Genomic DNA, 13,604 nt, shown 5'->3' on the forward strand with positions numbered 1-13,604 from the left:
CGGAAAGCATGGATTGTTAGATCAGGGACAAGAAGTCTGCCTGATGCTCAATGTGACATTTCAGCCCATTCTCTGCTCTTGAGAAGGAACCTGTGTTATTAAAATGTGGTGATTAGTACTCAGACAGTGTTTGGGGTAGCCAGAAGGGCAGGTAGATAGGGTTGCCAACTGCTCTCGAGACAAAATAAATAAATAAAAACCCTTGCCTGGCTTGTTCCAGTGTAGGAGTGCAAATATCCAGAGATGTAGTGATCAGGTGGGATCGCTATGAGGAATTATAACAAATATAGAGTAAGCCATCTGTGTCAGCAATGAAAGCATTGCGTTGACGGGGTTTAAACTATTTTGATATGATTCTTGATCAATCTACACCCCTGCATCCCTGTTCCATTCCTCTCCTCCTCACATGTCACATACATAGCCCAGTTGCTTAGCCAGGCAGGCATCTTGGGCCATAAAGATAGTGGGCAAGCTTCTTTGAAGTAGCCTTCCAATATATTAATCTTAGGATGTTAATCTTAGGGCCAGGAAACAGATCTCACATGAAGGTGATAATGATCCGCTGTCCTCCTGGCCATCCTTCTTATCATATGTATTACTTGTTTATGACCTCCGGGGTTGCTGTATTCGCTCCTTTGTTGTTTTCATTCATTTACTCCAGAGTATGTATGCCTAACTAGTGTTTGTAGTTTAACTTTTTCCCCACGTGGGTTTGTGGAAATGCTCAGAAGAAATCTGATTGGTTCTTACGAACACTCTGTAAAAAAGTTATTTTGTGAATAAAACTACCTGGGCCAGGGGCTGCAGAAGGACAGGCACAGAGAGACACGATTATACGCACCCTTCCCAGAGTCTTGCTGGTTCAAGTCTCTGTGTGTATTCTTATTAATCAGAGTTCAATCCTTCCTTTACTTTGAGAACGCAACATTCCAGTACCTTTGAAAGGGGTTTACTTAATAGAAATCAAATACCAATAGGTGAGTCACAACTTTAAAATGGCACTTTGGCTTGGCACTGAGATTTGATCTTCAGCAGACATTGTCGTATGACAACTTGTATTCAAACTTATTTCTATAATCATGAGGGATAAAACATTTGCTAGGTTCTGATCTATCTTATCTGTCTGTCTGTCTGTCTATCTCTCTCTCTCCATACTGCTGTGTGCCATAGTGGAACATATGTTCTTTGAGATGGACTAGGATTACGATACAGTTACGTGTGCCACTAAAATACATCCTCATGAATGTCTGCAGAACCGTAGCCGTAGAACGGCATCTTGTCACACAGCTATACTCACTGGATCTGCCTTAAGAGTGTGAATTTAGGACCAAATAAGCATTTGATATAGTCAAGATCAGGCTTCCTCAACCTCAGCCCTCCAGATGTTTTTGGCCTATGTTACCGGAAAAATCCGAGGGCTCCCTTGGACAAAAAGTAAAGACACCAACCAGAGTAAATTGGAGCAAATCAGCAGCCTGTAGGCTTGGCCTTTATTGAACTGTTGCAACAGGGTACTCCCCTCACTTGCAGGTGAGAGGAAAGACACAGAAAAATGGTGTGCAAGACCTTATAAAAACTTTTGAAATTCCCCTCCTCTAGGTCAAGCCCACCCCCAGAAACATCATGCATACATTACAGAAAGGAGGGGTTGAGGGAGGAGTTGTGGTGGTAACCTGAGTGTCCTGTCACCTGGCTGGTTCCCTTCTCTCCCCCTCCCCATGAGTCACTTCCAGGAGACAAAGGGGAGTTTGCAGTTTCCTGCCCCCTGAGGGAAGATCTGATCAGTGTCCTTTGTTTCAGTCCATGCTGAATCCACTCCTATATGCAAGTTCTTTGTGATCTTGATTGTCTTCTGTCTGGGATCATCAGGGTTGGCATAGCCATAACTGGGCAGGGCTCCTGTAGATGTGCTGGGATGGTGAAGGGATTATGGCTGCCCTGTATCAAACCTTCCCCATTTTGTAGTCCTTCCTTCATGGAGTAAAATAAAAATGGAACAGTGCAAATCCGATGTATGGTTGATTTTTTTATGAATTTATAACAGAAGTGTGGCGTATGTAGTGTGTGTGTGAGTGTGTGTGTGAAGTTTGTACAAACAGAATGATTGGGGTGGGGGGTTCCTGCTACAGCCTACCAACACCCATGATCCCTAGCTAGCAGGACTAGTGGTCAGGGATGATGGGAATCGTAGTCTCAGAACATCTGGAAGGCCAAGGTTGAGGAAGCCTGGTCATGATCCTTACCCACCATAGCCATTGTAGGAGAGAAGATGAATGGATTTATGAAATAGTAACTTTAAATATTGGCGTTTCCGTGTGCTGCTCTGGTTCGCCAGAAGAGGCTTAGTCATGCTAGCCACATGACCCGGAAGCTGTACGCCGGCTCCTTTGGCCAATAAAGCGAGATGAGCGCCACAACCCCAGAGTCGGTCACGACTGGACCTAATGGTCAGGAGTCCCTTTACCTTTACCTTAACTTTAAATATTAAAGTTATGGCTTTTATGCCAGGTTGAACATCAACCTCTTTAAGTGCCCAGAAAAAACTACCGTATTTTTCCTTCTATAACACGCAGATTTTTTCTCCTAAAAAGGAAGGGGAAATGTCTGTGCGTGTTATTGAGCGAATGTGTGGTCTCTGGAGCCAATTGGTGCGAGGGGAGGCAAAAAAAAGCAGGCAAAAATCAAATCGCGCGTCTCCTAGAAGGGAAACTTGAAAAGAGGAAGCGGCTGCTTTCCGGCATTCTGCCTCAGGGTCTTACTGCCCACCCACCTCTGTTTCCTTGCTGTGTTTGCTCAAACGGAACAAAGAGCAGGGAAAGCCCCTCCCCTCCAGGCAAGCAGAGGGGAAAGCTGAAAACATGCAGGAGGGAGAGAGAGAGAGAGAGAGAGAGAGAGCGAGCTGGCTGGCTTGGGTGGGTAGGTGAGGGAAAACTTTTGCCTTCCTTTCCTCCCTACCCCTCTCCTGCATTCTTAGCCAGCTGCTTCTCTGCACACCCCTCTCCTGCTCCTTGTCCCTTCTGTGTTTTTCCTTCCCTCCCCACTTAAAATGTGGTTAAAAAGCATGGATCCTCAGGATCTTTGCATTGGGTCAGCCCAAATTCACCATCAGATCACATAGCATGTCCATGGCTACAGCCTGCCCCCCAAAAATCACGCACCCACTGTTGCCTGGGGCTGCAATGGTGCAAAAACGTGGTTACAAAGCATGGATCCACAGGGATTCTCAGGATTTTTTGCATTGGGTCACCCCAAATTCACCATCAGATCACATGTCTGTGGCCACAGCATGAAGCACAAAAATGATACATCCACTGTTTCATTCAGAATGTTTTTTCCCTTGTTTTCCTCCTCTAAAAACGATGTGCGTGTTATGGTCAGGTGCGTGTTATAGAGTGAAAAATACGGTATGTGTTTTTGTAGAAGTTTTTGTAAAAAAGGTGCTGGAAGGTGCTTAAGAACATCCACTAAATAGGAGACCAGTTGCTTTCAGGCACCTTCATTGCTTGTTAATAGATTAAAGACTTCTTGTGTCTCACTACAGAGGCAAAAAAAAAATCCACTTCCTTCAGATATAGACTTGAAGACAGTGCTTGACAATAGCCCTAAGCTCTGTGCTGTGGAGGAGAGAAACTAGAGAGTGTAACAATGAGGTTAGCTGTCATAGATGGCTATGAAGGAAAATGTCCTTCTTTAATGAAATGTTACCTTTTTGCACAGAAGCCCACGGAAAATATCAAATCTCATTTTCTGAGCCCCAGAGATCCAGCCAGCAATCAGCACAAAACTGAATCTCCACAGCCACCTCTGAAGCAGGGAACATTCTGTGTAATAGCAGAAAATAACACAACAAACTGGTGCCAAATCTCACTGAAATTGTACAGTGCCAAAGCAACTCATTATTTCTTAACGTGTATGGAAATGTCTTCAATAGGAGCCAATGAAGCCTTGTAAGAATAGCATGGATTTTTGTCATAGTCTGTGGGATGGTGATAAAATAATTTAATAGAATAATTTAATAGAATTTTTTGTTGTGCAGATGGCCAAAGGGAAGAATCCCACAAAGAAAGGGCAAGAGAACAACGAAGCAGGTATGCAGCATTTAGTGCCTACACTGGTTGGTTGGTTGGTTGGCATCCGTCTGTATCGGGAGACTATGGAGGAGTGTGCCTTCAAGGGTATGCAGTGATAAAAGCATGAAATCCATTATCCGGCATAGATTTTGACTTGTTGAGAATCTACTTTCGAAGTCATTTTAAAAATGCAGTTATAAAAATACATTTTCATATTTCACAGTGGCAAAGGAAGGCTTAATTATTTGCAAGTCAGAAGCCAGAGGGGGGCTCTCCAAGCACAATTATACTTGGTAAGGGGACATGCTTGTGTTATGCATGGATCTGGATCTTTCACCATGATTTTTAGGCCCTATTCCAACTGTGCCATATGGTTAGCCTGTGTCTCAATATACTCTCAAACTCTGTTTCTTTCAGTATGTGTATTATTTGCTGGCATGTACATAATTTGCACCTGCCCTGAAATATATTTAGCAGATGATTAACAGAATATTTCACACACACACACATTTGTTTTTGTTAAATAATTTTTATTAATTCTCAGTTTCAAAAATCCAATATGGAGTGTGTTTTTAAAGTGGATTTAAGAAGCTTTGGGGTTCTGCAGATCATGCTATTTGGGAACGAGATTTGTATAGCATACTAAAAACGATATTCAGTCTTATGGTAGATAAATATTAAAGTAAGTTTTTTTCTGGATATGGTGGAAATGTATTCTTGAAGGTAAGGCAGTCAAATGGACTCACAGGATCAGTATGCACGGCATAGCAACTGTGGTCTAAAGTGAGCAATGGTAGCATCAATTTCCTATATTATTTAGTATCTCTTCTGAGAGGTACTTTTGAGCCTACCTCCTTTTTAACTCTACCAAACCCGGGGGCAGCAGCCAGCAGGAAGAGCCCAGAGTTGAACATAAAACTGATCTTTTTTCACCTGAGTGTCTTAACTCAGCTCAGCTCAAAATATAATTGGGATGTTAAAAAAAACAACCCTGTGGCGGGAATGTACTTTCTCTTTCATGTTGTATCCTTCTACTTTAACAATAGTGGCATTCACATGTAAAAGCTGTAACAGAGCATACCATCTCTTCAGTTTGCACAGGTTGGCATTATGGTGTACTGGCTATATACCATCATACTCAAGAAATAACTGTATTGAAAAAAGGAAAGGAAAATAAATTACTGTATCTAGTAATAGTAACACCAACTTTTTATTTTTTGGGGGGTGGGATCATTACAAAGGAAAAAAACAACAGATAAATATTATTACTCCCTTTTCAACTCTTTAGCAGGATATTGAAACAATGAATAGTTAATAAGTCATTACATCTGCATAACCAAAGCTGATAAACTTTCCCTTGGAGAATATGTAGCTCATGGATTATTTACCCAGTTGTTGTGATGAGAAAATTTAACTCCCTCTAATTTCCTCAGTAAGTGAAATTCCCATGGTGTTTATATATTACAAACATTGGTTTTGCTTGCATATTTGCATGCCCTTCTGACAGCAGGAAAAAACCGGAAAGTCTTACCACCCCAAGGCTAAAGTAAATCATTGATTGCATAAATTACAAGCCTACAATGGGTAAAGCTTTCACTTTACTCTCTGTAAAGTCAGTATGAATCCTACAATTCTTGTGCCCAATACAGTAGAGATAGTGACCAAAGTTCTTCAGGCTGCAATCCAAAATACAGGTAACTAAGTGCTACTGAAATCAGTGGGAGCGGAGTTCTAGGGAAAACTTGAACAAGATCAGACTTGGGCCCGGCTCACCCATGAGGCAAGCTGAGGCAACTGCCTCAGGTGGCCGGATCCATGGGGACAGAAGATCTGATCTCCAATATATGCATTGCCTGCTGCTACTGCCCTCCCCCCCCCCCCACTTCAGTGACCTTTGATTCCCATTTCAGCTGTTGGGTAAGGTTGCTTTGATTCCCCTCCACCTTGTTCCTGGTGTAGATCTTCACTCACCCCCCTCTTCCCTGGCCAGTGGATGTGAGCATCATGTTGTGGTTTGCCTCAAGTGCCAAAAGGTCTTGGGCCAGCGCAGATCAGACTGTATGTATAAGAACAAAAACTTATCAAAACTTAAGATACCACACTGCATCACTTCAAGATTGATTTGGAATTTGTATTTTACACTTCACTAGGAGCAAAAAAAAAAAAAAATGGGGACACAGGTGGCGCTGTGGGTTAAAGCCTCAGCGCCTAGGGCTTGCCGATCGAAAGGTCGGCGGTTCGAATCCCTGCGGCGGGGTGCGCTCCCGCTGCTCGGTCCCAGCGCCTGCCAACCTAGCAGTTCGAAAGCACCTCCGGGTGCAAGTAGATAAATAGGGACCGCTTACCAGCGGGAAGGTAAACGACGTTTCCGTGTGCGGCTCTGGCTCGCCAGAGTAGCGATGTCACGCTGGCCACGTGACCCGGAAGTGTCTCCGGACAGCGCTGGCCCCTGGCCTCTTAAGTGAGATGGGCGCACAACCCCAGAGTCTGTCAAGACTGGCCCGTACGGGCAGGGGTACCTTTACCTTTACCTAGGAGCAAAAATGCCATTTGCCTACAGGCAAATCAATGGAGCGCAAGAATGCTGGATATGGATTGAGTGAAGGTCCATGGGGCAATTTAACTAGACTGAACTTTGCCCCTCTCCAATATGGCGTGGAAAAATATGCTATAGCTTCTTCTGCCATTATATCTTTTAAAGGAAGCCAGTTTGCACAACCTGTTTTGAGGGAATGTTTCAGACTTCTATCATTTGAACTGTTGGAATGAGATTTCCTACCTCGATTTTGTTCTTTATGGGATAAGCAGAGGTTAGTAAATGGGGAGCATACCTTCCCCCCACTTTCACCCAGTGAGAAGCAAGCTCAAAGCCACGTCTTAATTTTTGGAATATCAGGGGCTGCCTGCCAAAACTCACTTTATTTTGCACACCTTTGTTCTGCCCTTTGTCGGGGCTTACTGCAAAGCGCTTTGTGTAACAAAGGAAAAAAGAATGGGAATCCTGAATCACAGGGGCTAGGATTAATGGAATGGCTCATTAGGAACCTAACAATGTCATCCTATCCCCAATTTATGCTTGCTGGGTAAAGTAGGATTGCTCCCAAATCCCCATTCACACTGGCAATCAAAAAGGACACTTTTTGCAACAACTCTTCCGTCTGCAGGACTGACAGTGCCAGGGGGGATATGGGTCGAATGAAGGGCAAGTTGATGGAAGAGCAGGAATCAGGATCCTATGCTTGGGTCAGATCTGCTCACACCCAGTTTGAATAATATCATGTCTCTATCTCTTTGGTTTAGCCATTTTTTGTCTCCTGAATCAGATGTTTCTGTCCTTTGAGAGGAGCACTTTGCTCTGCCCTCATTTCTTTAATGACCACACAAGTGTCAGCTTTTTGGGGTGACTTTGCATAAAAATTATGTGGACCGCTTAGTTAAACTACAGACTTTCATTTGTGTTCTAACAGTTTAACTGACATGGCTTCCCCCCCCCCCCCCAAAAAAAAAATCTTGGAATTTGGTGAGGTGTTGAAAAGCCCATTAGAAATTTCCTAGCCTCTCCCTCAGTTCCAAGGATTGTAAGTAGAGAGAATGAGTATTAAACCAGCTTTGAAGCAACCTAACAGGTTTCACCCCTTTCGCTCTGACTTTCAGGCTGTAAGCTTATATACCCCAACCTGAGACTCAAATACCCCATTGGACTCAAAGGTACTTTTGACCACACGGACATTATTATTGTTATTATCGTTATCATCATTATTATTCTTCACATGAACTTTTAAGAGACTGTTCAGAGCTAGGCAATGGGCAAATGTAACTTTTGATTCACATTTATATGCACTGACTTAACAATTGTGATTTTGGTTCGCTCATGACTTGGCTACCATTTCTTTACACAGAAAAAATGGATTGCTGAGGTCTTAATATTCGGAGTAATGGGGTTTCCAGATTGCTTTTTCAGGGGATGAAGAGTCCTGAGATCTCTTGAAACAGCAACTGAATGTTGTGAGGGGTTAAGATCTTCCCGAGTGGAATTTCTCTTGAGGAGGAATCTGATTTATTTATTTTTTAAACAAAGCAGTTTAAAGTAATAATGATGATGATGAAGAAGAAGAAATCTCGGTACACATAACCCAAGTCTGTGGTGCTTCAATATTCCTGAGGCTCTGAAAAGACGGGTGAGATTAGGAAAAACAAGATTGCCCGCTCCCAAATGGGGAGTTCCGGCTGTGGAAACGAGATGAGGACGTTTCTTGTGAGGGAAGCGATAACGTTAATCCGGTCAAGGAACTAAAATACTTATTTTTATTGAGGCGCTGCCTCTCTCGGGGGGGGGGGGGAGGTGGTGGCGAAGAGACTTGTGCGGGCCTTGTGCGACATGCTTTGCGCGTGGACCACCCTTAAAACTTTATAAATATATATATATATATATCTAGCGAGGATCCCTCGCTGCGTGAGGGAGCCTCTGGAGGCGCTTCGCCTGAGGAAGAGCGTCAGGCGCCTCTCGCGCGCTGCGCGCCCACTAAACCAGGGAAGGCGGAAGAAAGAAAGGCCTGCTGAAAGAAAGGAGCAGGAGGCACGCTAGGTTTACCGTTTAAACAAATGCCTGCATGTCAGCTCTGCACACCCAGGGACATTTCTCAAAGGGGAGGAGGAGCTGCATCAGCAGCCCAACCCCAAGAGGGGAGAACTGGTCTCGCCTCAGGTCCCTCTTGGTTTTACATTGGCACTTGGGGGCGGCAGGTTGCAAATCACGCAGAGGCAGCAATGGTTCTTCCAATACCTTAAGCGCCTTTCAGGCACGAGTGACTTTGTAACAGTAGACGGAGTGTGTGGGGTATGAACCGTTCAGGGCGTCAAAAATAAAAATAAAAACGTCAAGGCGACGCCAATGGGACCTGCCACAAAATGGTGTTTTCTGACCACCAGCCCAACCGACAGCAGCGTCCTGTGGCCATCTAAGCATCGATGCATTACTGTATTTTAATATTTTGTTGGAAGCCGCTGGGGAAGCCCAGCCAGATGGGCGGGGTATTAATAATAAATAATAATAATTAATAGTATCATTTTTTATTTTTTTTTGCGAGGGGTGTTTTGCCCCTTAGTTTTTCCTTGTGGGGGTATTTTCCAAAGATGCTGATACATGGGCATAGCCAGGGTTTTTGTTTGGGAGGGCAGGCCTTTTGTTAAGGGAGGTGCAGAACCTCAGTTAGCTATGTCATTTTATTGATTTGTATTGATTTAGGTGGGGCAACTGCCCCCCTGTTCCCCCCTGGCTATGCCCATGTTCTGATGTTGTCTTCCCCCCCAAGCATGCTGCTATCAAGCTCCCTCTTTCCTCTCCTTTTGTCAGCACTGTTTTGCCAGGGACACAATTTGCTATTGTACTGTAATAGTAACATGGGTCATAACTGAGCCCTGATTTTTCTGTGTGCATGCTAAGCATGTTAGCTTCCACACATTTTTTCAAGAGGCATGTATTTCAAATCCAAATTTCTTTTTTCTTTTTCAAATATACGTTTCTATTCCAGGGCTTTTCATCTACCCCAGTTGGAGGAACTTGACACACCATATATTTAAAGCATATTCCCACCCCCAAGAATCCTGGGAACAGGAGTTTAAACTGCTTGGAACTGTAGCTCTGTGAGGGGTAAACTGTAGTATTTCATATGTATCGTGTATACAGTCATGCCTCATGTTATGTTTGCTTCATGATATGTTTTTTCAGGTTGCGTCCCACGGCGACCTGGCAGTACCGGAAAGGGTTACTTCCAGGTTTCGCCACTCGCGCATGCGCATGCACAGACGTGCAAAATGATGTCGCGCGCATGCGCAGAAGCAGCGAATCGCAACCCGTGCGTGCACAGACGCGCCTCTGCAGGTTGCGTTCTATTCATGTTGCGAACGGGCCTCCGGAACGGATCCCATTCGCAACCAGAGGTACCACTGTAAATGTGTTTTATATGTATTGTGAACTTGGGCGTTGTCTGTTGCTTTGTACCTGCCCTCGATCACTTTTCCACCCTCCAATACCCTTCTTGGTAGTGGCGCCCTCCCTCTGGAATGCCTTCCCTTCAGATGTCAAGGAAATAAAAAAACTATCTGACCTTTAGAAGACATCTGAAGGCAGCCCTGTTTAGGGAAGTTTTTAAAGGATTGATGTTTTTGTTATGTTTTAGATACGTTGTAAGCCACCCAGAGCGGCTGGGGAAACTCAGCCAGATGGGCAGGGTATAAATGTAACAACAACAACAACAACAACAACAACAACATCTTAAAAAGAAGAAGCCAGGAAATGAGTAACAGCATTATCAATTTCTATTTCTTAGAAAAAGTTGATACTGAGGTCTCTCACAAGAATAGTATTTGACTTGCATAAGGCTTGTGCAAGAGTAATTAAGAGGCCTTCCACAAGAGCTCTTTTATTATTTTTTAAAACAACAGCAGCAGAAATCCTGATATATGGATTGTGATTACAGTTTCCTTGGTAACCCCACACATTTATTGTGTGGTGATCATGAGAGAATTGCTCTTCCAAATTGAGGGTGCCTTCAGCATGTAGAAATCGGTGGAAATAGATGTCTTTCATTTGGTTTTGGGGACCTCCAGAAATAAAATGGCTTGTAGGTTGTGCTCAGCTGAAGAACAAAGAGGATCAGATATGGTGACAGAGACCACTCATCAAAATGTCACACCGTACATGTGACAAACTGCCCTCCAAAAAACAACCCAAAAGAAAAACCACAATGGCCTTCCCCATTGCCAATGTATAATGGGCTATTTTTACATATTGGATTTTCTGTGGGAAGTGAAAAATCTAGTTTACATGTAAACAAACATCTATGGGCTGGCATTCTGATGAACGTGACTTCATCTTGAAGCACCCTGTGTTTCACTCCTGTTGATTTTTAAAGCTGAGTGGCACTAGAATCTTGACAATAACAACAAAACCAAAGCAATATATTTGCCTGGGTAGTGTCCATTCTTGAAGCAAGGTGGTCAGCAATTTACTTGGAGATTGTGTCTTGTTTTAGGGTAGTTTCTTCCACTGCCTAGCTTTCATGGCAGTCGTGGGGGAAGCAGCTGCTAAAATTATTGTCTTGCTGAAACAGTGTATGAGGAGAATAATGCACCACACTGCAACATTCACATATTTCTCTTTATGTTTTAACAGGCAAGCCTGGGAAATGAATCCAAATCTCTGGAATGTCAAAGAGATGTTTAGCACTCCTATAAAGATGGGGTAAGCAGGTTATTGCTAGCATTGTTATAGTAGTATACTTGTGTCATTATCATTGACAGTGCATAAATTCCAACCATGGGTTCCGATTCTGGTTTGGATGCTATAACTAACCCTAACTGTAGTTTGGGCCTATAAAGCCTTAAACGGCTCAGGACTGCAACACATCAAGGAGCTCCTCTCTCCATATGAACCTACCTGGACCCTGAGATAATAATCTGAGGCCCCCTTCTTCATGTGTCTCCTCCCATGAGAGGTCTGGCAACACAAGAACAGGCCTTTTTGCAGTGACTCCTCATTTGTGGAATGCTCTCCCCAGGGAAGTCTGACGCCTTCATTATGTGCCTTCCTCATCAACCAGGCCTTTGGTTGATTAACATGTTATACCCCTATTAAATGTGTTTTTTGGGGGGGTATTGGTTTGTTATGGTTTTTTATTGTTGTTTTTATGAAGTATGTTGTGCTTTTATATTGTATTTTTATGTTGTGAACCGCCCTGAGATCTGCAGATGAAGGGCGTTATACAAATTGTAATAATAATAATAATAATAATAATAATAATAATAATAAGTCAATGGCATGCTGGGGATCATGGAGTTGGAAGGGACCCCAGAGTCATCTAGTCCAATCCTCTACAATACAGGAATCTCAACTAAAGCATCTGTGACAGATGGCCATCTAACGTCTATTTGAAAACCTTCAAATGAATGAGAGTCCACAACTTCCCAATGGAGTCTGTCCCACTTTCGAACAGCTATAATAGTAATACTACTACTACTAATAATAATAATTTTATTATTTATATGCCGCCTGACTGAATTCTTCCTGATGTTTAGTCAGAATCTCCTTTCTTGTAACTTGAAGCCATTGGGTCGAGTCCTACTCTCTAGAGCAGGAGAAAACAAGATAAAGAAATCTCCACATAGAAGAGCTCCTGCTGGGTCTTCGAGTATGGTTCTTGAACATTACACTGCTCAGAGCACTTATTTGTGCGTATCAGAGCTATTTCATAATGTGCAGATTAGCTCTTAGTGATCTGGACAGCCCAGTGTCCTTGCTTTTAGAGAAATAAGGAATTGCTGCCTCTGTGAATTGGCTCGAAAAGCATTTAATTAGTCTAAATTAGAATTTACAATGCAATGCATGATTATGCAATCTGAAGCCCACGACCTTGTGATTTTTAAAAAAGGCATCTCTAGAAGTAGGGCAGACTGCATTTATATGGTTGATATGAGTAGTATTTAAGCTGACATGCAAATACATCCATCAGATGGAAGGTGATGTATAATTTGTTACTTTTTCTGAAAATGTCTGATCTTATATCATGCTACAAGAACACAGACATGGTAATATATTTTAATTTTACTTGAGGGGGAATATTAAAATGTGCGGAAGATACTGTTTTACCGCCAGATTAAATTATTCTAGGCTTTGCGAGCATTTTATCTCTGTAATTTCCCTTGTGCTGTTTACAGTACAAAGCTTATAATGTGAAAAGGGCCTCTCTAGTCATGATGAAGACAGTGCTGAAATGAATCATGATGCTCAGAATACAATTTACTCATTATACAACTGTGGAGCTTATTCTACTGCATTTATGAGCTTGCTTATAAGTTTTTCATTTAAGAAGTAACAGAAGAATAGGTTCTGCATCTAGGATGTAGCAAAATACCCAGTGTTTTTCCTGTTGTAGACATTGAGAGAAAGCAGCGGCAGGGCAATTTATAAAAGTGAGGGGAGCAAAGTAGACCCATTTCACAAACAGATTAATCCCCTGTGTAACACCAGCACAGCCACGTGACCAATTTGGCCCACTGAGCATATGCTCTCTAAATTAACCTTCTAAAACTGTCACAAAAATTTACCAGTGTACACACTAAATCCTCTGCTATTGTGCTTTGCTATGATGGCGGATGAGGAGGAGGATTAAAACAAGAAAATAAATTAATAATTTATTTGCCAATTAAGGGAAATGTACTCACGTCAGGCAGGCAAGTTAATAGAATTTTGTAAGGCAGAAGGAGTCAACAAAGCCAACATGGAGAACAGTGTGGTTAATTTTCTCTGGCATGATTTACCATTTATTTAAACACATGCTGCTTAATTGTGTTACCATCTAGTAGTTTTCAAAGTCTGTTTTTTTTAAACAAGGCTTACTAGATTCATATCTAAATCAATTTTAATGTTTTCTCCCAGTGTAAGGATAGCACATTTATATAGGAAGACTCATAAAGGGGCATCAGAACCTGTGGCCCTCCAGATGTTGCTGGACTCCAACTCCCATAAGCCACAGC

The 13,604-nt window shown here is 42.7% G+C and overlaps 1 protein-coding gene and 1 long non-coding RNA gene across 17 annotated transcripts in view; one reads left to right on the plus strand and one right to left on the minus strand.

The window, feature by feature from the left end:
- Positions 1-13,604, plus strand: part of IHO1 (interactor of HORMAD1 1) — a 52,243-nt gene that overhangs the window by 1,355 nt on the left and 37,284 nt on the right. The window contains exons 1-6 of one of the 16 annotated variants that reach the window (XM_079963276.1): positions 16-108; positions 4,037-4,088; positions 6,772-6,880; positions 7,725-7,778; positions 9,602-9,691; positions 11,243-11,313. In XM_079963276.1, coding sequence (XP_079819402.1) covers positions 11,258-11,313 — 56 coding nt within the window. In that variant the 5' untranslated portion in view covers positions 16-108; positions 4,037-4,088; positions 6,772-6,880; ... (1 more) ...; positions 9,602-9,691; positions 11,243-11,257. Of the gene's footprint in view, positions 1-15; positions 109-3,922; positions 3,948-4,036; positions 4,089-5,970; positions 5,988-6,768; positions 6,881-6,905; positions 7,779-8,800; positions 8,870-9,016; positions 9,041-9,601; positions 9,721-10,352; positions 10,370-11,242; positions 11,314-13,604 lie in introns of those variants that run through there. The other 15 variants (XM_079963277.1, XM_079963266.1, XM_079963270.1 and 12 more) reach the window with 15 other exon arrangements.
- LOC307209192 lies at positions 4,647-6,708 on the minus strand. The gene is made up of 3 exons (XR_013835403.1): positions 6,602-6,708; positions 6,042-6,216; positions 4,647-5,207 (listed from the first exon to the last, which is right to left on the minus strand). It is a non-coding gene; the product is annotated as an uncharacterized lncRNA (long non-coding RNA).

This window comes from Podarcis cretensis (assembly GCF_951804945.1).
Source record: "Podarcis cretensis genome assembly, chromosome: 2".
Classification (NCBI taxonomy): domain Eukaryota; kingdom Metazoa; phylum Chordata; class Lepidosauria; order Squamata; family Lacertidae; genus Podarcis; species Podarcis cretensis.